General features: G+C 38.4%; 1 protein-coding gene across 2 annotated transcripts in view; it reads right to left on the bottom strand.

Annotated features, from left to right (window-relative positions):
• Positions 1–10,447, bottom strand: part of crtac1b (cartilage acidic protein 1b) — a 24,482-nt gene extending 14,035 nt beyond the window's left edge. The window contains exons 1-5 of one of the 2 annotated variants that reach the window (XM_014025103.1): positions 10,310–10,447; positions 7,793–7,983; positions 3,903–4,099; positions 3,433–3,569; positions 1,309–1,465 (exon numbers count right to left, since the gene is read on the bottom strand). In XM_014025103.1, the coding sequence (XP_013880557.1) occupies positions 1,309–1,465; positions 3,433–3,569; positions 3,903–4,099; positions 7,793–7,977 (676 nt within the window). In that variant the 5' untranslated portion in view covers positions 7,978–7,983; positions 10,310–10,447. The remainder of the gene's footprint in view (positions 1–1,308; positions 1,466–3,432; positions 3,570–3,902; positions 4,100–7,792; positions 7,984–10,309) is intronic. The other variant, XM_014025171.1, reaches the window with a different exon arrangement.
• Positions 10,448–21,370: the final 10,923 nt, after the last annotated feature.

Genomic DNA, 21,370 nt, shown 5'->3' with positions numbered 1-21,370 from the left:
ATAATATACAAGTTTCACTTTTTAAATGGAATTACTGAAATAAATCTACTTTTTCATGATATTCTAATTTTATGACCAGCACCTGTATAGCACCTCATGTAGGAACAAAGCAGGCTGAGAACCCCACAGAACAAGTTACCTTCATGAACCAGTGATTGTTTTACAAATTAAATCAACCATACCCAGATAAAAAGTTATATAAAGTTTTTTATTGAACAATGTACTACTTGAGTACAACTTTCTTACCAAAAGAATAAAAAAATGTTTGAGAAACTATGTAACTAGTTCTCTTACTAAATAAACTACAACTACTTTCTAACAACAAAGTAGTGAAGTCCTTTTATATCCCACAGTGTACAGTAAAAGTACCAACAAAAGTAAAAGTCTAATGCAATATTTCCTCTGTTATACCCTCTTTCCTTGTATAGCAAAATAATTCAGAATAAAAGAATTAAGAGGGATTTTGCACAAATATAAACATTTTGCACTGAACTCCTACAATGTAATCTTCAAATAAATAAAGCAAACAAACACAGTATACACAATTTATATTCATAAATTAACTGTAAATTAATTAAGGTCTGCATTGCCACTGTGCATATTGAATTGTTCATTGCAAACACTGCATTGCAATCTAATGGTTTTAGTTAGCTTAGATAAACTAAGCTAACTAAGTGAAATTCACTCATCAAGATACTTCCAATGATCATTCTTGAAAAATAAGCTATTTAAAAAATATCATGTATTAAGAGGAGGCTCCCTAAAATAGGTATAGTGGCCCCCCTGGTGGGACATTTTTATAAACAATCTACCTTGTTTGCTTAGTATTAAAAAAATAAATAATATCTAATCCAATGATTGGCAATTTTATGTAAATTACATAATTTACACACTATAGATAACTAACTTGCATTTTGTGTTTTGTTTTGTTTTTATTAAGTTGAATAATTAAGAAGAATAAGCTGATAACTGGTTTTAAATGCTTCCTCCAAGACATTTAAAGTGACAAGCAATGAATAATAAAAACATTTTCCCCCACTTAGGAAATGTAATGAACTATATAACTTGATGTATATAAAGTGCCAAGGTATGATAGGTCTCAACAAAATATACTTGATGTAATCTAATGCATGTTTGTGTCACCATTTCACTTCACTTCCCGGACACTTTTTAGTAAACAACCAACAGAGCCAAAACAGCCAACAAAATGCACACGCACGTCTGCAGGTGTCACTCTAAATCACATTGAAATTATATAAAGGCTTCATTATCTATATCACACTGTCAGCATCAGGTTTTCATACCCACCAATCAACTTGTTGACTCCAGCTTGCTCTGCCACGTTGGAGAGGGCGACGACACCCTGTGACAGGTCACTGGCTGCCTCATCCATTTCTATAAGAGCGTGAGGACCCACACTTCCACTGGCGTAGTTAGCGATGTAGATCGCGTACCGGCCTGTACCCTGTAGAAAAAAAAGATTTCTATTCATTATTAAGCTACATATTTATTTTGATTCATTTATTGCATCAAGCATGATTGAAGAAAGCAGAAAAGATGGATAAAATGATGCAATTCTTAAATTGTTATACATCATCATCTCAGGCAAAAAATAAGGTAAATCAGTTTTAGAAAAAAATGAAAACATACTTGCACATAGTTTTTGTTTTTATATACAGTATTATCCTATAAATTGAATTTTAACCCTATTTTTGCCCCGTTGAAAAGGTCAGACACCTTTTCCTAATCAAACCTGTTCTTTCCCCTCTTTAGCTTTGCTTACCCAATTTCTTACCCCCTGCCACTGCCCCACCCACCCCCTGTTGTTTCCTCAGCCAGTCTCCCCTTGCTCTGCCTTTCTTTGGAGATTAATTTCACACTCCATTATCAGTCAGAATCCCTGCAGACACAAAAATCACAGACGGAACCACGCTAATAGACTGTATACTCTATTCCAATGAGCTTTCCCACCAGGCCTAACATATTTCCATCAATGCAAACACACGAGCGCCGCACTGTGTGCAAGACCACACAAATAAAACCCATTTCGCCGTTTGTGTTCGCCGTACTATAAAAAAAGGGCAAACAAGCTACGTCGCATAAATTAAGGTGTGCTGTATGAGGAGCATTTTCACACACACGCACATACACACACACACATTACAAAGAAATAAAGGAGCTAGGATAAAAGACCTGAAGGCCACTGGCTGTTACTTAACAAAGTTAAAAGTCAATGATTTTTCAATAAGTCTTCACCCCGGGCTCATTTCTGTCACTGGGGATTGCAGTGTGAAGAGTACAGCACGCCTGCCTGCAAACTCTATGTTGCTGCTGCAGCTGCAAGGATCAATCTTCACAACCATCCCAGAGAAGCCTGAATGTCTTTTTTATATACAGTATAAGGAAATTTAATAATTATAAGTTCAGTTACTTGAGTTTGTAAAATGTATGTATTTTCTCCTGCCTGCTCATACTAAGCTGATCCATCAAGATCAGCACCTCAGTACGTCACCTTCATCAGTCTGTTTAGGAATAATAATGGGATGTCGGTTACAAGGAGACAAAGTGAGCTGGAATAGCTGGATGACAAATGCACCTCTTTAGTTTAAAGATAATACTTTATTTGTGAGCAAGCAAGGCCAAACGCATCAGGTCCGCAGCTGAGACACAGCACGCTCTGGCTTTGGTCTTTGCAACCTTCTGCTTTTGTTCCACAATGCGTTCCCCAATACAACATGCTCAGTAATAGGAACAGTCGATCTGCTTGAACTGGCACATCAGGGCTTTGGCTTCGTCTAAAAGAAGTGTGCCATTAAAGGCAGATATCTTTCCAATCTGTTTGGCACCTGCGCACTTTATCAGTGCTCAGTGGGATGAGACTGTAAAAAATAAATAAATATATAAAATCTATTGTGATGCCTGCTGTCCTTTTCTTCGTATTACTGTTTTTATCCAATCTCCTGATTAGAAGCGAAAATTGTATGTGTGCGAGAGAGATAAGAGACAAAGAGGGAGTGTGTCAGTCAGACGGAGGGGAAAAGGAACACAGCAAAGGAAGGGGGGATGAGAAAAAAGGATAAAAACAAAGGAAGTGAGGGGAAGCAAAGAAAAGCTACAAGCAGAAAGCAGCAGTGCGCAGTCATCACTCCCCCCTCGTACGATGTTCTGTAAAACAAACGAGCCTTTGCTTCTGTAATTACACTGGTGCGACGGACAGAGGAGAGAAAATGGCACACCATTCCCCCAAATGAACTGTCAGAGCACATGCTGAGAAGGGCGGCGTAGGCAGGGCATGAGTTATCACTGGTAAACAAACAGAAGCACCCGTGCATGCACGTAGAAGACACTGTGTGTGTGTGTGTGGTGCAAATCTACAGCTCATACTGTACTCTGCTTTCTGTACGTATGTGTGTGTGTGTGTGTAAGTAGTACCTTCCTGTCCACACAGGCCACTGAGCGCCCAGCCATTGGGTTGGCTACATCTCGGTGCTCGTTAATATCGTCGTTTAGCAGATCCTCAAAGCGTCCGTTACGAAACTTAAACAGCTTGTCCGAATACGTCGCCCGACCTCGATGTGCAGAGAAACAGAGTTCAGAAGTACAGAGACTTTACGCATCACGTGAACACCAAGATCCATGAAACAGGCTCTCAGATGGCTGTTGAGATATAAAACTCAGAGTTTTAAGGGAAATGACAGAGCTGCAGTGTTGCCACAGTGACTCTGAAGCTCTCCGTATGATTAATAGCAGCGCTGTTATCTGATGAGGACTCTGATGAGATAACCTCAGTTACCGCTTCCACTGCTTTGTGTTTGTAGAAAAGAAAAAAAAAAGAATAATCTCTTTCTCTGTGCATGAATGTGTGTGTTTACTGTATGTCTTTGCATCAGCTCGTGTCATACCAGAGAAAGCATTGTTGGTGTTAAGGACATAAATCTCCTCCCGTCCGTCCCCATCGATGTCACACGCTGTCACCCCGATGGCGTTGCCCTGACGGTCTCTCAGGGCGTAAAACGGGGAGCTGTGGTTGTCGATGGCAATGTTGACGAGTCTTTTGCTCTCTTTGTCATACTTAAGCACCAGGTTGGGACCATTGTAGCTGTCGACACAAGGAGATAGGAAGTTGTGCGTTGTCATTTTATTTAGTCTGGGTTTTCAGCAGTCGAAACGAACAATGAGGACAGAAAATGATTAGAAGATGTTTCTGATTAATTGAAACTGATCAACTACACACTTATTTTATCTGTGAACATTATTTATTTATTTTTAATTTGAGTGAGGTTAAACCACTGCTTTTCTGCCTTTGCTGTCCATACAAGGGCTTGTTTAAAGTAGATAAATATAAATAGTATTAAAACTTCTGACTAATGCATATTTTTTTTAATTATTAGCACAATTTTACACATTTTCTTCCAATTGACTTGCAGACTAGACAGCATTTTGTCTTGTTAAGTAAAAAGAGCAAGAAAGTAAATCAACATTTCTAATATTATTTGGGAGTAATATCTGTAATAAATCTCATCTATTTTGTGTAAAAACACAATGATTGGCTTGGTGAGTTTTCCCCATACAGATTTATCTTAAAGCAAAATAAAAAGGTAAGCAGGTTTTTAAACACCGACTGATTCGGACATGAGGACAGGACTATAACCTTTTTATGACGAACTAATAAATTTCTCCAGGCGATGTCACTTAAAACCAACCGTGTCATCAGTCTCATGAAACAGAGATAACATTTGCCACAGCCAAGCAGAACCTGAACTATTCTGTCCGTTTCAGATCCTGTTGGGTCTGGGACAGTCTGCTCAACTGAAATGCATGCAAGTTTTTTTATATAAGGTTTGTGGAATTTAAATAAGCGCTACATTTTTATGTTTAAATATATATCTGCTCACTGTTTTTTTACAGGAGTGTTTATCACTGACAAATTCAAGGTTTCAATGTGTAATGTTCTCTCTTCATATAAAAACAGTTGTGATTTGATCCAATAAAAGACAGTTCAGAAAGCCTTTGGCTACTAAATTTGTGTAGTTTGAATCAAGAAAAAGCTTGTGACAGTTAAAACTCATAGTATTTTATTTGTGCGAACTCTCATTTTTTAGAAGTTAAAATGTGTAACATGGCCAATATAAAAGATTCTATTTAACTACATTTTGTTTTAGTTTTTTAACTCTACCATATTTCTATTTTTACTACACTTGTAAATATAAAAATAATACAAAAACAAATACCGAACTTATAAAAGTATTCGGGTTAATGCAGAAACTACCCATATGTTTTACTTATAAAATGATGATATTGTTATGCTGTTATGGATGGATGGATGGATGGATGGATGGATGGATGGATGGATGGATGGATGGATGGATGGATGGATGGATGGATGGATGGATGGANATGGATGGATGGATGGATGGATGGATGGATGGTATCCATTATTTTATGATACAGTTGAACTTCAGCAGTCATTATCATCACCTACACCACAAAGACGTGAAGGCAGAAGATAAAGAATTTCCTTGTACCTGTGCTTGTTGTGTTAGCAAAATATCTCATGAAGCAGAAGGTTACATATATTTTTCAGGAAGTAATCCCTGAATGTATATCTACAGCTGAATAACTTTTGGAGTCAGTCTAATTCAAGATGATTGCCACAAAATACAAAAACGGATAAAACTATATTATGATGTGACAGTACACAGTCTGCTGCATGGCATTATTTTCAAGGTTTGACCAAGACAAATCCTTCTCTGTAATTTAATTTCTCAACATAAGATAATCTAGAATTGCTCAGATTGAATCTGTTTGTGCTTAATTTGAAATTGAATACATTGGTTTGAAAACGAATTTTACTAAATTGAAACTGAGTTTAATGGTTTGAAACTGAATTTAAAGTTTTGTATCTGAATTAATTTGCTTTGAAACTGTATTCTGGTTTAATAAAAACTCAGTTTGACTACTTTCACTTTTAGTTCCAAAATTCAGATTTTTGTGTCACACATCCTGGTCCTTGAGAAAGCCAGCCAGAGTAATCAAAAACAGATGCACAGATTTACATTTCACTTCGGTGAAGTTTCTCTTCTGTAACAGAGTTGATGCAATCCACCGTAAAGTGACAAAAAAACAAAGTTATTTTATTTCAGTGATTAATTTTACCTATGTAGAAAATGTTACATTTACATCACATCATGGATCACATATTGATCAGATTCTGCTGCTGACTGATCCATGATGTGATATAAATGTAACATTTTCCATAGGTAAAATTATTCACTGCAATAAAATAACTTTGTTTTTTGTCACTTTTACAGTGGATTGCATCGACTGTTACATTACAGAAGGGAAACTTCACCAAAGTGAAACATAAATCTGTGGATCTGTGTTTGATTACTCTGCCTGGCTTTCTCAAGGACCAGGAGATGTATGACACAAAACTCTGAATTATGGAACTGAAAGTGAAAGTAGTCGAACTGAATTTTAATTAAACCAAAATACAGTTTTAAAGCAAATTAATTCAAATTGTAAACTTTAAATTCAATTTCAAATCATTAAATTCAGTTTCAATTTAGTGAAATTTATTTTCAAACCAACCATCTATTTTCTCAACAGTTTCAAATAATGCACATACAGTTTTAATCTGAGCAATTCAAATTCGATTCTTGCTGGCACAAGATTTATCTCATAAGATAGTCTGCTAACTTTGTCTTTGAATTACAGTGTATTAATATTAAACATGAAATACACGTAACAACAAGAGGCGTTAGATTTAAGCCCACATGTTTGCACACTTTATTAAACCACACTCATATTTTATAAATTTATGAAACGTCCCATGTGCTTTTGCTGTTTGAGCGTACATCAAACTTTGTCCAGATGCACAGGCTAAAAACATAAAAAAATAAATAAATATGGGCCACCGCACTGGCTGCTAGTTTTAAAATGAAAAATAACTTTAAAAAGTGTTTGCATTTCATGGATTACATTATTACATTTGGCCTCCAGCCCTCTGCTAGATTTTCATTTGGGCCCTCTCAGAGAAAAAGTTTGAGCACCCTTGACCTTTAATTTTCTTTGAGCAGCAGACACATTTTGTCTTTTGTTTTGTACAGTTTAATCTTTCAGTCTCTTAATGAATCGTACATTACATTCCAACAGGAGAACTTCAAGCAAGTGCTTTTAGACTAAAAAACTAATACATTTAGATTCTAGACATCTATTAACTTTAATGACATTTGTGCATAGATTAAAAAAAATCTTTAAAGTGATCATTATTTTGCTATAAGTATTGAATGTCAGCATTGTAGCTGTAGCATAAACTATATGGAGCTATTCATGCACAGATTCTTCTAATGGCAAATTAAATTACATCCTCTATAAGGCTGGGGTGATCTTATGCCCCGGTTACCTGCTGAATAGGATGTTTTGGCTAAATGACATTTAGTAATTACACTCATTTTGGCTCATCTATATTCCGTTAAGCATTGAGAATCTCATTGCTGCTTTATTGGATAGCGGCAGGATCGCAAACCCATTCCCATCACCGGCGTTCTGTTCAACCACATCCATTTTCTTCAGTTGAGTGAGCTTCAGGACACCCTTATGTCTCCTGTCTTACAGCTTTTTAACCTCTGTTCTAAAAGTTATCTTGTAAAGCGGGACGATACTTCCGTCCTTCTTGATCAGAAGTGGTGTTTTTTTTTTTTTTTTTTTTATTGTGTATGTGAGTAGATCTTTATTGTAAAACGAATTAGGAATCAAAATGTATTTTTTAGCACTTTTCCACTCGCCTCACCTGGCTACAAATATCTCCAAGTCTCCGTCTCCGTCTACGTCAGTGACGGCCACGCCGTAGTTGAGCTGCGTGGGGTTGTTATCATAGTCTGGAGGAAGGACGGTCTTGGTTATAGCTGAGAACACGGGCTCTGATCTCTGAGCCGCGGAGTGGGCAGGCAGGATGAGGAGGAGGCACAACAACATCCTCACCTGAAGAGCAAAACAGACTACTTGTACAAAACTGCTGTTTTATCACTGCCCTCTTTTTTTATTATTTATTATTTTTTTATCTCAAATGAATAAAGCAAATAAAATGCATGCATTGTGACACTTCTTGTAAAAACAATATAAAAAGCACAGCTCTGCATTTTTACCAGCTCTGGAAACATATATCATTTTGATTGGGTAAATAAAAACAGTTGCGCAACAATGGCAGAGTTCTCAGCCTCTCAGACCTGGAGATGAAGATATACCACTGAATCAGCAGCRTTCTGCGGGGTTAGACCTGAACAACTCCTCACATGTGGGCAGCCTGAGGGACTACAGGACAGAAAATCCATACATGGAACAGAGCTTTTTTTTGGTGAGCAAAGAGGAAACCAATACGACCTGATATAACGGACTTGAGATGCTGCCAAAAAGGTCTATTCAGACAAATTAAATAAAAAATAAAACAGCACTGGTAAAAAAAAATGGAGAGAAAAAGGGAAAGGTCACCTTCTTAAAGCCAGAATCAAACTTTACACACACAACCCTCGCAGCCTAAATGGTGTTTACAAGCTGACAAGTTGATTTTCTCTCCCTGTGGATTTATGAACGCAGCCTCAGCCCATTCCATCTGTRGTGCCATTGAGACGCTCCCATCTCTGCATCCAGACTGCTGCATATTCTCTCTTTCAGCTCAGACTGTCCAGGTGATATATGGCTCCTTAATGTCTCCGTAAACAATTCAATTTAAGATAAAACTACTGTGCTTTTTTTTTTTTTTTTTTTGGAGCCATGCGAAGCACCTCAGCTGACACCTGCAGAACTACATCTGGGTCCGGTGCTGGTTTCGTAGGGACATAGGTGATAACACGCTGGAAAGCTGATAGACATGTAAGCTGTGGCTGTTAGTAAAAAGGGGTTAATTAGTAGATTTTTTCCCCTTTAAAGCAGGATGGGATGACAAATGAACTGGCCAAGGAAGAGAAGTTTTACAGACTTGGTGTTAAATTTTTGTTATAGAGGAGCCTTGGAGGAGGCCAAAACTGCTAATAAATTACATTTTCTTCTAAAAATACTGGCAGATGATTAGTGTCTGTGCATGTAAGGAACCAAAAATGGGAAAGCCTCATTCCCTTGATACATTTTTAGTTGAGCAACTGCCTCAAAGTTGAGAAAAGAGCCATACGTCATTTAATTTGTGCCTAGAAAGTGGCAGGGTGAACAGCCAAATCCACCAGGGACTTTTTTGCCTTGATTAAGCCATTACTATGACATTATCCATTCAAGGACATCCAGTCACTTTGTCCATCCACTGCGGTGAAGATGTCCCACTCAAATCAAGTTGTTCAGTACTCCYTTCATGCAGATCGTTGGGGTTTATGATGCAACATCTGCAAGGTCGACAACAATCATCAGAAGCAACATAAAGTCGTGCTTTCCTGCAAAAAGCAGCCAAAGACCATATAATGGCACGGGGCGGGAGAAAAATGTTTAAAGCGGTGAAATGYTTTCGATTTGGTTATTTATGTGAGCGGTAAGAGGCCATTACCACAGCGTGCAACATCAGCAYGTGTGTTCTGGAGCGTTCCTGCCCCAGCTCTGATCCTGATAACACTGCGACAAAGAGCCAGGGAGATGTTCACTTTCAAACAGAAGCTCTCCTCAGAGAGGGACAACAGTTATGCAGAACATGCTCAAAACCCAGGGAATTTCACTCATTTTAGCCCAAATTTTACATTTTCAGCTTTGATGTGTCCATCATTTATCACAGCCAAGACACACAAAGTCATCACAGCAGTTTCAAACATCATTTTCTTGTCATCAAAACTTTATCAGCACATTTAAATTAAGTTTTTGCAAAGTTTAATGTGCATTAAACTTGGATATTTCTATATACATAACACAAAATTCCAAATTAATATACTAATTTTTAAAAAAATAAGCTTTTTAATTAGAAAAAGGAAGAAATTACTTTTAAAAGTGACAAATATACAAAACTATGCAATAATTCTTTGAATCCTGCAGTCATCTTTACTTCCTGCTCATGTGGACATTTTTAATTTAAAGGTATGTGGAGCTGCACATCATCCGTGATAATCCCAGCCCATAAAGGTGATAAATAAAACAGTTTTCCAAAAAAAAAAAAAAAAAAAAAAAAACACGCGTCTTTATCGAGATTTATTAGCTGCGACTAAAATGAGAAAGTAAGGGGAAAAAAAGTCCAAACTAGAAAAAAAAAATCATAAAACAAATCAACTTTCTCCGCAGCGAGCACWATATTTCTCCAGGAGCCAGCCAGCCAGACAAACAGCCAAACTCAGGTACTCACAGATGCAGAGAGAGGTTCGGAAAAGTCCAAACAAATCCTGCAGCGATTGACAGCGAGAGGTGAGCGGCGGTGGGGGGAAACACACACACAGAGTCGGGCTAATTGTGCTGTTAGTGCCGCCGTTATCTCAAGGGAATTTCCCCCCCACCACTTATTCCCTTCACACAACTTCCCCAAAAAATTTGCTTTATGAAATCGCTGCTGGGAGATTCCGAGCAATCGCCGCGCGGCTTGCTGAATATCTCAGCAAGGCAGCCAATGGCGGAGCTGGGAAACGGCGTGTGGGCGTGTCCTCGGAGGTGCAAGTGGAGCGCAGCTGGGATGGAGTTGCTGAGGTTCCCCTGTCAGGTTTAAATCACAGGATGACATATAACATTAGAAAAATTTAAAAAATGGCTTTAAATTAGTCATTCTTACAGAAGTTGAGCTAAGTTTGGGAGCTGTAGCTGAGTCAYCCTCAAAACATAAACTAAATTAAACACCATCTTGAATCCAAACTTTGTCATGAAAGAAGGCAAGCAATATACAAGGCATRTGAAAATAAGTAAGGAAATTTGTGTTTAGTAGATTATTTCTTTGCTGTAAAAAWGCTATATTGGAAAGCCAATTAAATTCCCTTTTAAACGGTGCCACATTTGTAAGGAACATGCATTTGTGGGATGAGCAGTGTGGGTTGGGCACATGAAAAAATTCCCAATTTTTTTTCTGCCAAACAGCTTGTTTTGTTGTTGCTAACACTTGTTTTGAACTTCCTGGTAGTGCTGCCAATCAGGTGCACATCATAAAATCTATTGCCAGTGCATTGTTCTAACAAATAAATAATATACCAAACATTTACTTTTTGTGCTAAATATATATTTGTGTAGTTAAACAGATTCCAGTGACTCAAGCATCGTATAACTTTTTTAACGTGATTTTTTCCTAATTCTCATCAAGACTGTGGAATAAATTACATCTTTCAGAGCTCCTCACTATTACTCCAGGGGAAAAACTCATTTCTCTGATAAAATCTACTGCCAATAGCATGAAAATATCAARTATCTTGCGTTCTTTAAATATCACGAGTGATACTCAAGAAGCTTCTGGGTTCTATTGAATTCTTGCCTCAGACTCTGCAGACTAAGGAAAGCAYGGGCACGCTTTAACAATGTAGTTTGACGACTACAGAACATTGATTTTTCATAAGTGCATACATGCAAAATGTTTGCCCTCACCTATTCTAATAGCGATATTGACAAAAACGGTAATTTCTGTTTGCTGTGGCAGCCTAACTGAAGCGAAAGAAAGCAATTAAATACACACTGACAAACAAAGCAGTGAGCACGCAAAAAAAGTTATTTTTTTCTGAAAGAAATCAAGAGTTTTAAAAAGGAAAGGAATAAAAATGATCCCCAATAAGATTAAAATAATAGCAAATGTTCCCTCAGCATAATGAGCGAAACTAGCGTTGTTCCTCATAACAAAAAGTGAGCGTGTGAAGGGTGGGGTGGGGGGATTTTTGCAGGTTTACAGCTGTCAGATGTATAATTCTTATGTCATGCTCCAATGAGTCCACTCTCCTGGAGTACCCCAATAAAATGAGTTGTGTGCATGGGCGTATGTGTGTGTATGTGTGTGTGTGTGTGTGTGTGGTTACGTCCAGCCTGGTGAAATGAGATGTTCACATCCCAAGGACGTCTCCCACCATAATTTAAACTCACTGATGCTGGAAGACTTCAAACCAAAAGTGCTGAAGTCATAAAACTGTGCACTTCTGTCTTTAATGTTATTGTCTGTGATCCTCTGCTGTAAATCTGCAGCCGGGTTGCTCTGTGGCATCGATGATGAAAATATGAGGGCAAAAGATATGAAGCGCGTTGTGACCCCCCACCCAGACCATTAAAAACCAACAGGGAACATTGTTTGCGCAGACCCTAATTGGATGCTCATTCGTACGCTTGTTTTGTGTGGYTCTCATGCCACAGAGTCCATGCTCCCAAAATGTGAAAATAAGTCATAAAGAGGGGATGCTCTTCCACGGGCCGCTGTTCTGCTGTGCATCATACCTCCAGCTATTTGCTCCCTGATCTACAGTCCCTCACYCTGGAGACCGGTGTTTATTTACGAGGGGACAAAGAGAAATCTKTCAGCGCTCAGCTGGAGCCGGTGACAGTGCGGAGCATGACTTTGATGCAGAAAGTGAATCGTATTCCTGCAGAGAAAGCCCCGCGYCGTGGCCAGTGACTGTTTCCATCAGTGCTCTTCACCGGCTTACCTCAGCTCACTGTCACTAATCATTAATGTCTTTCTCCTCTTCCTCCTCAACGATGATGGAGCTCCTTTGTGAGAAATTAGAAAGCTTGAAAGAAAACGCGATAGGGAAGGAGTCAGTATGGAAAAATAGTCCAATTTCTTTAATGATACTTGAAAGACATATAAAGTTATAGAGTCGTGATAAATCCTCTCCATTGAGAATAGCAGCACTTCTTTCGTAGCATTCATGGTCCCAGTGCTCTGTTCATCGTAGCTGGGTCACCAGCATCCATTTAACAGGCAATTTGAGCTAGAAACTTTGTTTTCCCCAGCTGCAGTGGGCCTCGATCTGTAAAAACATGTTTTAGAGACATGAAGCTAAACGATGGCAGAAATGAGCAAATCAGAATGAAGCTCTRATAAAGTAATCCCTGTTCATCTGTTGAAGTCAGCCCAGTTCAAGACGGACTCTACAGCTAGCTAACCAAATACATGAATTGATATAATTCAGTTCATTTTCAAGGACATAGTGCTAAAGTTTGGTGAGGTTGTTGCTGAGGATCATCTCCAGGACATTTACCACAACTCATTTCTCAACACAAGCTAGCTTAAAACTCTGGCATGAAAGGGGCAGGGCACATGCATTCCTTTAAAGGAGACATTTCATGTTTTTAAATCCTTCTTTTKCTTTAAATCATTCAGTTGGGGTGTATACAAAGTGAAACTGCAACACTTTGGTCTAAATTCATCCTTATTGTAACTCCACAAGTCCATYTTTTACCCCTTTTCTGAGGTGTGTCTCAGATCAACTCGTTTTGAGGCTGTCTCTTTAAATCCAAGCAATGCGCCCTCCCCCAGCCCCTCCAGCTGTCAGAGTGGTTCATTGTAGTTTGGGCTTAACGATTATGTCACTGTGCAGAAACCTTTTATTTTTAAGTTTTTTACAAATTAATTAAAAGACTTGTCCATCCAGCCTCATATGTTGTTGCCRGAGGAGAATGAAGACGATCAAATTGTAGTTGGTAAGTTCTTATTTAGAAGTTCCAAAGCAAATACTTTAATGTAATAGTTCAGAAAAAGTGATAGAAAATAAAGAAAACTGAACAGRTTAAAAAATATGACCCAAAATAAATGTAAAGGTATCTACGCAGCACATAATTCACCTTTTCTGTACTGACTCCAAGTACACAACAAATGCATTTTTAATGGATAAAAAAATTGGATTTTGYATTATAAAACAAMTGCTTTCAAATTTCTGATGCATATTTTGTTGTGAAAGTGTAACAGCTTAGGTAATAATTTGTAAATCTACCAACAAAAAAAAAAACTAACAATATGACAGATTTATGTCCCCACAACATACGTTCCTGAGTTTWTTTGTATTACGGCCACATCTCATGGCATAAGTTAAAGATTATGTTGAGGAGATTCTCTGCCACACCAGAGTTTTTTGTGTTGTGTCACATGAGAGTTTATGTGACACAACATATCAGCTGTGCCTGTCAAACTTTGACTGCAAAGTTTTTAAAAATGATCTTTTTTTAGGAGTCTGGCAGTTTTTGTGGTTGAGCAGTTTGTCCCTTGTTGTTTRCCCCTCGCTACTTTTTGAATTCTTTGTTTCATCTCGTGTTTAAAATGAAATTGTTTGATTTTCTGTGTGGWTGGACTCCAGCTCTGATCTTTGAGCTTTACACTCACACTCAGAGTCCGCTTTGCCCAAACCTCCAGGGTGCATGTGTTACTTCATGCATTGGTGCCCTGCTCTCTTCTATAATCATACACACACAGCCCCACACACACACACACACACTCTGGGGTATAGGTTTTGCCAGGGTCCTTCATAGATCAGCCTCCCTTGACAGCTCTCTTAAATGTCCTTGGCAGCCCTCCAACACTGAGCCCTCGTTCCCTCTCTGTTCCTGCACCTTTTCCTCTTTAGCCAAGCTCCTGATGGATGCTGCCATATTTCTCTGCCTCCCTCCTCTGGAATGCCCCCATAACCACCAAGCTCTAAAATGCAAGACRCAATCCTGTATATATCCCAATAAGTGTCACTTTGTGAGTGAACCTGCTCCTCAGCTCTCAGTCCGCCTYAAAGAATCACATGTGGATCACATGGAGGTTAGAGTGAACCACCTCCTTTAATGTCCAGGAGAGATATGGGTTGAGTTTGTGTTGCTTCTGTTGTATTTATTTTTCCTCTTCAGGCTGAGATTAGGTGTTGTCCATTTTATTRCATACTCTGCTTCTGTAACGGCGGTTTGATTTATTTTCTTTTTTCTCTCCTGATTCTAATGAAATGTTTTCTTCATCTTCAACTAACATTTTTTTCTTTTTTTCTTTTCTTTTTTTTGCATCAGAAGATTTCAAACACGCTTTGCTATCAATCACATTTTTAATTTAATGTATGAATATGTGATTTATGTGACCCAGCCAGGAGATATAAATCTATTTCTGCGAGGGGGGGCTGAGCGAGTTGACGTCCCTTCATTGATTGGCTGGCTTAATAGTGTTTGTTCTTTATAGCTGATCTCAGGAAATAAAGGAAATAAATAGCYGAAAATGAGTCCAGTCACTGTGACGCGCACGGGGATGCGAGGGAGATTGAGTGTGGAGGAAGGAGAAGGTGCAGAAAGCCACAGATAAAGAATCAAATGACGGGAAAAGAGCTGAAACATCATAAAACATCACAGATGTAAACAAAGTTATGTCAGGTGTTACATAARGGAAAGTRGCTCTGTGATGGACTTGTCCAGGGTGTACCCCGCCTCTCGCACGCCAACTATCCCACYWGGAAAGGAAAATGCAGGTAAAGAAGATGGATGGATTAAAGAAAGTAACTTYTTTGAAAGGAATGCAGACACAGGCGCATCATATGATTATGATTTTTTTTGCCTTTTYGGGCGGGTGACATTAAAAATACTCACTTTTTTTAATAAAACAAAACAAAACACTGCAATCAGGACACTTTTTATTTTTTACAAGCAGAAATGTCTGAGCTAAAGGTTATCGAGTCTCTCCGCATGCGGCTATAATCAAATTTGCTCCCAGGTAAGGATGTCCCTTGTACGTACAAAAAAAAAAAAAAAACTTTTGTAGTCGTCTTATGAGTGACAAAACATGTTTCTGTGAAGCCAGAAGCCTCGTGCTCAGATGTCAGTCTGGAGTCATATCTTTTCTTCTAATGCAGAATGGCAGGTCATTATTTGCTCTAAGACAGTTTTACAATTCTCAAAGGATTTGTCAAATTGATTTGAAAAGCAAATGGTGGTAAATGCCCAACATCAAGCTTTTTGAATGAGTGACAAATTAAATTGTCATGATGTTACGGGAGAAAAAACAGTTGTTGCATAAATGAAYGAGAGGACCAACTCGAAATTAATCATCTGCTTTGTTGTTTATCTTATCAGCCCCCAAGTCTCCAAACTTTAATCAAAACTGACTAAAAAAAAACACTAAAACAGCCTCAAATCTGTGACCTCACCCTTTTTTTCTAACAGTCCACGCTGAGAGGAGGTGATGAGGGCATAAATCCAGCCCATTAGCTCTYGGGCCTCCTGATGACAGTTCCCGCCCTTTGGCTGATGTAAAGCAAACTTCCTGTTTGGAGATGAAGAAGCCTGTCATCAGCCACCTCAGCCCCTGTCACCCTCCCTCAGAGACACTCTGGCATTAATAGCAAATCGATTCCAAATGAGGGACAAGAGAAATAAGAGAGGGAGGAAAGGAAACGTTCATGTCCAGGAGACAAGGTCAGAAGACAGGCTGCTTTAAGGGAGCGACAAACAGAATGTATTTTTATAWTGTTTTAAGGAAGACAACTTTATGTCATCTTTGCTAATAATTAAAGTCTAACATATAGTGAAGAAATGCACATCTCCCATTCATRCCAGAGTTTTAAACTAAAATCAGTTTATGCTGAGGACAAGACYTTATGAGTTTATGCACAGTCTTATGCAATACTATAAAACCTCAAGCTTGACTCTCAGCTACTACCACACAAAATCTTAGCTCAATATTTGTAAAGTTACCACCATTTTTTGTTTATTGTGGTGAGTGTTGTAGCTGTATGAATTAGGGTGACTCCAAGCCATCAGCTGTAAACGTACATCAAATGATTACTTTCYGAGAGTGTCAATAACATCATTTTGCAGTGGTCAWTGAGATATTTTGCTAACAGACAGGCATCATCAGTTAATGACAAAGTTTTGACARCAGGTCTTAACTCAGAGTGTGCATCAGAATAACTCTCAGTTACTAATTATTCTAATTCTAGCTCAGYTTTTGTAAAACTGTCAGTGTTTAACTTRAAAGAGGTCAACTCCAAAACTTATTGTCCTTTGCCTTCAGTAGMCAGCAGTAAAGATGTTTTACTCTTCAGTTTGGTGGTTTTAAGTTAAATTAAAAGCTCAATTTTGACATTATATGGAACATTATTATCTGTTAACTTGTACTTTTCGGTTTTATTATCATAATGGAYGTTTAAGGGTTATACTTCATCATATCCATCTTCTGTTCTTGAGCACATCAGCAAAAAGTGACCTCAGCCTCAGTCAGCACACTATCCTTCCTCCTGCACTTCTTTCACCGTCTCCTCAATGGGGCAATCAGGCATTCTCCTGCAAGGTAATTCCTGCTCAGGAGAGCATGTGGCCGACACTGCGGAAATTCATTTTTTGGTTTAATTTCAGGCCTATTGATCGTGGAGCGCTTTACGACTGCATGACATCCATAATCACAACAATGCTATGACAGTGTAGATAAATAATGTGGCGAGGGCTCGGTTAGAAAGAGAGAGAGGGAGGCACAGATACGGGGGAGGTATGCGGTGGTGAAAAGGAATCAGAAATGAAAACAAAGAACAAGAGCAAGGTTCAAACTCTTCCTGCGCTCTGTATTAATTACTGAACTCCTCCCTTCATCGTTACCTGATTGATCTCCCCTCAGAGGCCATAAATTAGTTTTCTTTTCTCCCCCTATCAACTGAAATCTGTTTGTTCAAGCGCCCATTAAAGGATCGTAGTCTGGGCTCTAAGGTAATTATAAAGGCCAGTGTAATATATATAATTATGATGATTAGTGGAGCAGAATTAAGTTACTGCAAAAGAAATCACGAGAGGCCGAATCCGGATCGCGCTGATGTAAATTTACATTTAAAAAATCAGACGCAGCAAGCCGTAGCTCTGTACAGTAAGTTTATTTTGTTTGCAGCTGATGCATGCTCAATAACTTAACATATATTTTRGTGTCCAGAGGCTTTATTATCTTCATTTTTAGCATGAGAGGAGGGGAATGTTGTGCAGCAATTGTCATCAAAGGACATTAACCCCTAATAATGACCAAGGACACCCTAAAAATCACATATAATCAAAAGCACAGAAAATAAACCCTATTTGTTCTGGCAGAACTACTAATCAGTGTACAATAGGCTGCTATTCTTTTAAAAATAAAACATTTGCACATGTTTGTACCTCTTGCCAGATATTTGTGGAACTCTTCACACATTTTCTGCATAATGTTGAGTCATTTTTCCCCTCAGTACGCATAAAGACCTATTTCAGAGACCACAGGGGTCACTGCGGTAAGACTATATGTGAGTTAAAACTTTAAGAGAGTCAAGAGAGCTGTTTTGGACAACCAGCGGAGGCCACAGCAGGCCTCCCGTTTCACCTGCCTGTGTACACATACCAGTGTTTTAATATTGCTTTACCACAGCTTTATTTAAATTTAAATAGCTCCAACACAGACACAGGAATAAAAGGAGATTTTTTACGTAAATCGTACAATAAGGWATGTTAAACTGAAAGGTGAAATGTGACCTTTTATAGTGTACATACAGTTAAGTGATAATGGTGYCTGTAAACAGTGATGCTGGTGCAGCAGCAGTGCATAAACATGTCCCTTCCTGTTGTTGGAGCCTGACAGTTCCTGCTCATAAAATGTCTCAAGTCAAGAAGAAGATAAGGATGCAGGGTTTATGTGGCTTGGCACTCTGTTTTATTTGTGCSGAGGTGGTTAAGTCCTGCTTTCTCCACCCTCTGGAGAGGTTAGGAGTGGAGTGGGTACCGTTGCAGAATGGGATGCACTTGGGCAGTGAAGGCTGCTTTGTGAGAGAGCGCAAACAGGCATCAGAGTCAAAATACACCTTTTTTGTGACATCAGGTGGCTTTTTCCCCTCTGTTTTAAAATTATGTTTTATCTGTTTAGAATACTGTTTTAAACTGTGTTCTTGATTCTTCAGACATGGCACAGTTAAGTCGAAAGACAAGAGGTCTCGTTGGTTGAAAGTGAGTACACGGTACACAGTTCATATTTTGGGTATCATATTAAAGTCACATTATTACTGCCTGCACAAGAAGGGTTGACAAAAGATGCACTGGTAATGAATGCAGCATGTCTCAATTTCTGAGGTGTATGATAACTTTAGTACTTAAGTTATTTAAGTATTAAGTTTTTGTATTAGCATTCGTAACTTTTGCTTTTGTTTCGTTACATTCAAAACATAAAAATTATACTTTTACTTCTTCACTTTCAAATTTGACAGTTACAAACTTAAATATGACYGGAACTCGTCTTGAAAGGAGTTGTTTACGTGCTCTAAAAAAATGCAGTGTTGAACTTACTTCACCAAGTTATGTCAGCTGGTTCCACTAAACCAAGCTGGGTAAATAAGAAGAAATTTACTCAGCTTGGTTTGGTGGAACCAGWTTGGTTTTGTAAATTCAACASTTACGTAAAATTACTTTTACTTTCCCAATTATTGTGAAACTTCAGTGAAATTAGATTTGCCAAAGTCATTTTCTGTTAAGGTACTTTTATTTAGTTATTTAGTTGAAGTACTATATACTGTATACCTCTGCTCAATTTGAACAAGCATTTGGAATTTAAAGTGCACAACCTTCARTTGTATTGTTTTTGTTTTCTGTTCTTATCTCTAAATGTAGATCTCCAAATTTAATTAAATACAAAGCCACTACAGCGTCCGTTTGATATAGCATGATTATGAGACAACTTATGTTGCTACATTTACTTTGGTAATGCATCACCTAAAGGGAGTACATCTCCAGAGTAGGCTTCTAATGATGAGTTTTAGTCATGCTGTATGTATTCATTTATAAATCTCAGAGTCCTGAAGATTAGTTGCTAAACATGCATACATAATGAAACAAGGCTTGGTTTTATKTTGATGTTTGTAATTAAAACCACTGAGATTGGATTACACTCCAACACTGACTGACTGTAAACATTTGTATGTGAGTCAACACCTGGCCTCCTGTCTTTTTTGGGAAGGGCCGTTGACCCTATTGTGGACATGACCTGTTAAGAGAAGCAGCCTCCTCTTATCTGCATGCCCTTGGAGTATGCACCCATTGATATGCCACCGTGACTTTATCTTCATGCCAAGACGCTTCCAATTATACGAGCCGCTGAAGTGAGGCAGAGCGTGGGTTTTTGCATGATGAAAACTGATCCATGGGTGATGTGATCTTCCTGCTTTTCCTCCAAAAGTCATGGCATCTGCACAGAGGGAGGGGGTGAAAAGAACAGCAAAATCTCTCATTTAAACCCCTCATTTCTCCCTATTTACCAACATTTTTAGGAACATGTAACGTAGATCGATCTATTCCRTTAATGGCTTATCACAAGGGCTTAWTTATTTTTCCAACTCCCAGCAGATTATTATATCATATGGGAGAACTGTTTTGATTGACACTAGTTTCTGGGCTCTCAGTCTTTCTTTAGATGTCGCCGTACAGAGCAGCTAAGGTGACCTCTCAGGGCAGTCTTGTCACTAATGGTAAGCTGTCCCTCAGATGATGTGATATCTCAGAGTTGGACAGCCACAAGGATAACAAAGATGTTTCTGAGGCATAAAATTGTTATTGTCATTGGAAGCTCTTTAATTTACCAGAGTGTTCAYTCCAAAAATCCCACTTATTTTTTCCCTTGTCAGGCTTCTAAAACTACATTTTATCAAAAAATTTTAGCACCAGTTGTTGACATTTTATACAACAATTAAAGGAGACAAATGCGTTTAAATCCTTCTTTTCCACATTTAAATCATTCATGTGGGGTCTTTATAAAGTAGAACTGCAATGCTTTGGTCTGAATTCCTCCTTATTGTAACTCCACAAGCCCCTCTTTCACCCCTTTTTTAAGGTGTCTCTGATCAACTCGTTTTGAGGCYGTCTCTTTAGACCAGACCTTATTTGGCAGGTCTGTCTCAAGTAATTTGACATAACAGTTCAAAAAAATATCCTAGAAAATAGAAAAAAAAATAATGAATGGGTTGAAAAATATGACAAACAGAATATAAAGAYATCACAGCACCAGGAGAGACTAAATTTGAATTTTCTGCATTCCTAGAGACTCCAAGTACACARCAAAATGCTAAAAATGGCTAATGAACTCCTCCTTGTCCTTGGTGTGGCCTTGTGGAGATCCTGCACCCATCCTGCCACTCACACTTACCTGCTCTCTCGTACTCTCATTCCTCCMTTCTGCGTCTTACTCCAGAAACCCTCTCGGCCTTTTCTCTAGGCYTACAACCCAACAGACAATAAACCAAAAACCATCTGAAAGTGAAACATTTATCGAGGTTTATAAAAAGAGACTCGCCTCTCTCCTTCTCCTGCAGATCTGGCCTCGTTTCCTTGCACTTGTAAATAAAGAACACTCTCTTTTTTTATCTTTGAGCACCCGAGTCTTATCTCAGTTGCTGCTGTGGGTTTATTAAAATCATGAACAGAGTTGATCATGTTACGGTACAAATATTACATCAAAAACTTTAATATTGACTGAATTATATCCCTTTATGTATTGGTTAAT

Source organism: Austrofundulus limnaeus, unplaced genomic scaffold, assembly GCF_001266775.1.
Source record: "Austrofundulus limnaeus strain Quisiro unplaced genomic scaffold, Austrofundulus_limnaeus-1.0 Scaffold0, whole genome shotgun sequence".
NCBI lineage: Eukaryota > Metazoa > Chordata > Actinopteri > Cyprinodontiformes > Rivulidae > Austrofundulus > Austrofundulus limnaeus.
This window is presented reverse-complemented; position numbering and strand designations above follow the sequence as displayed.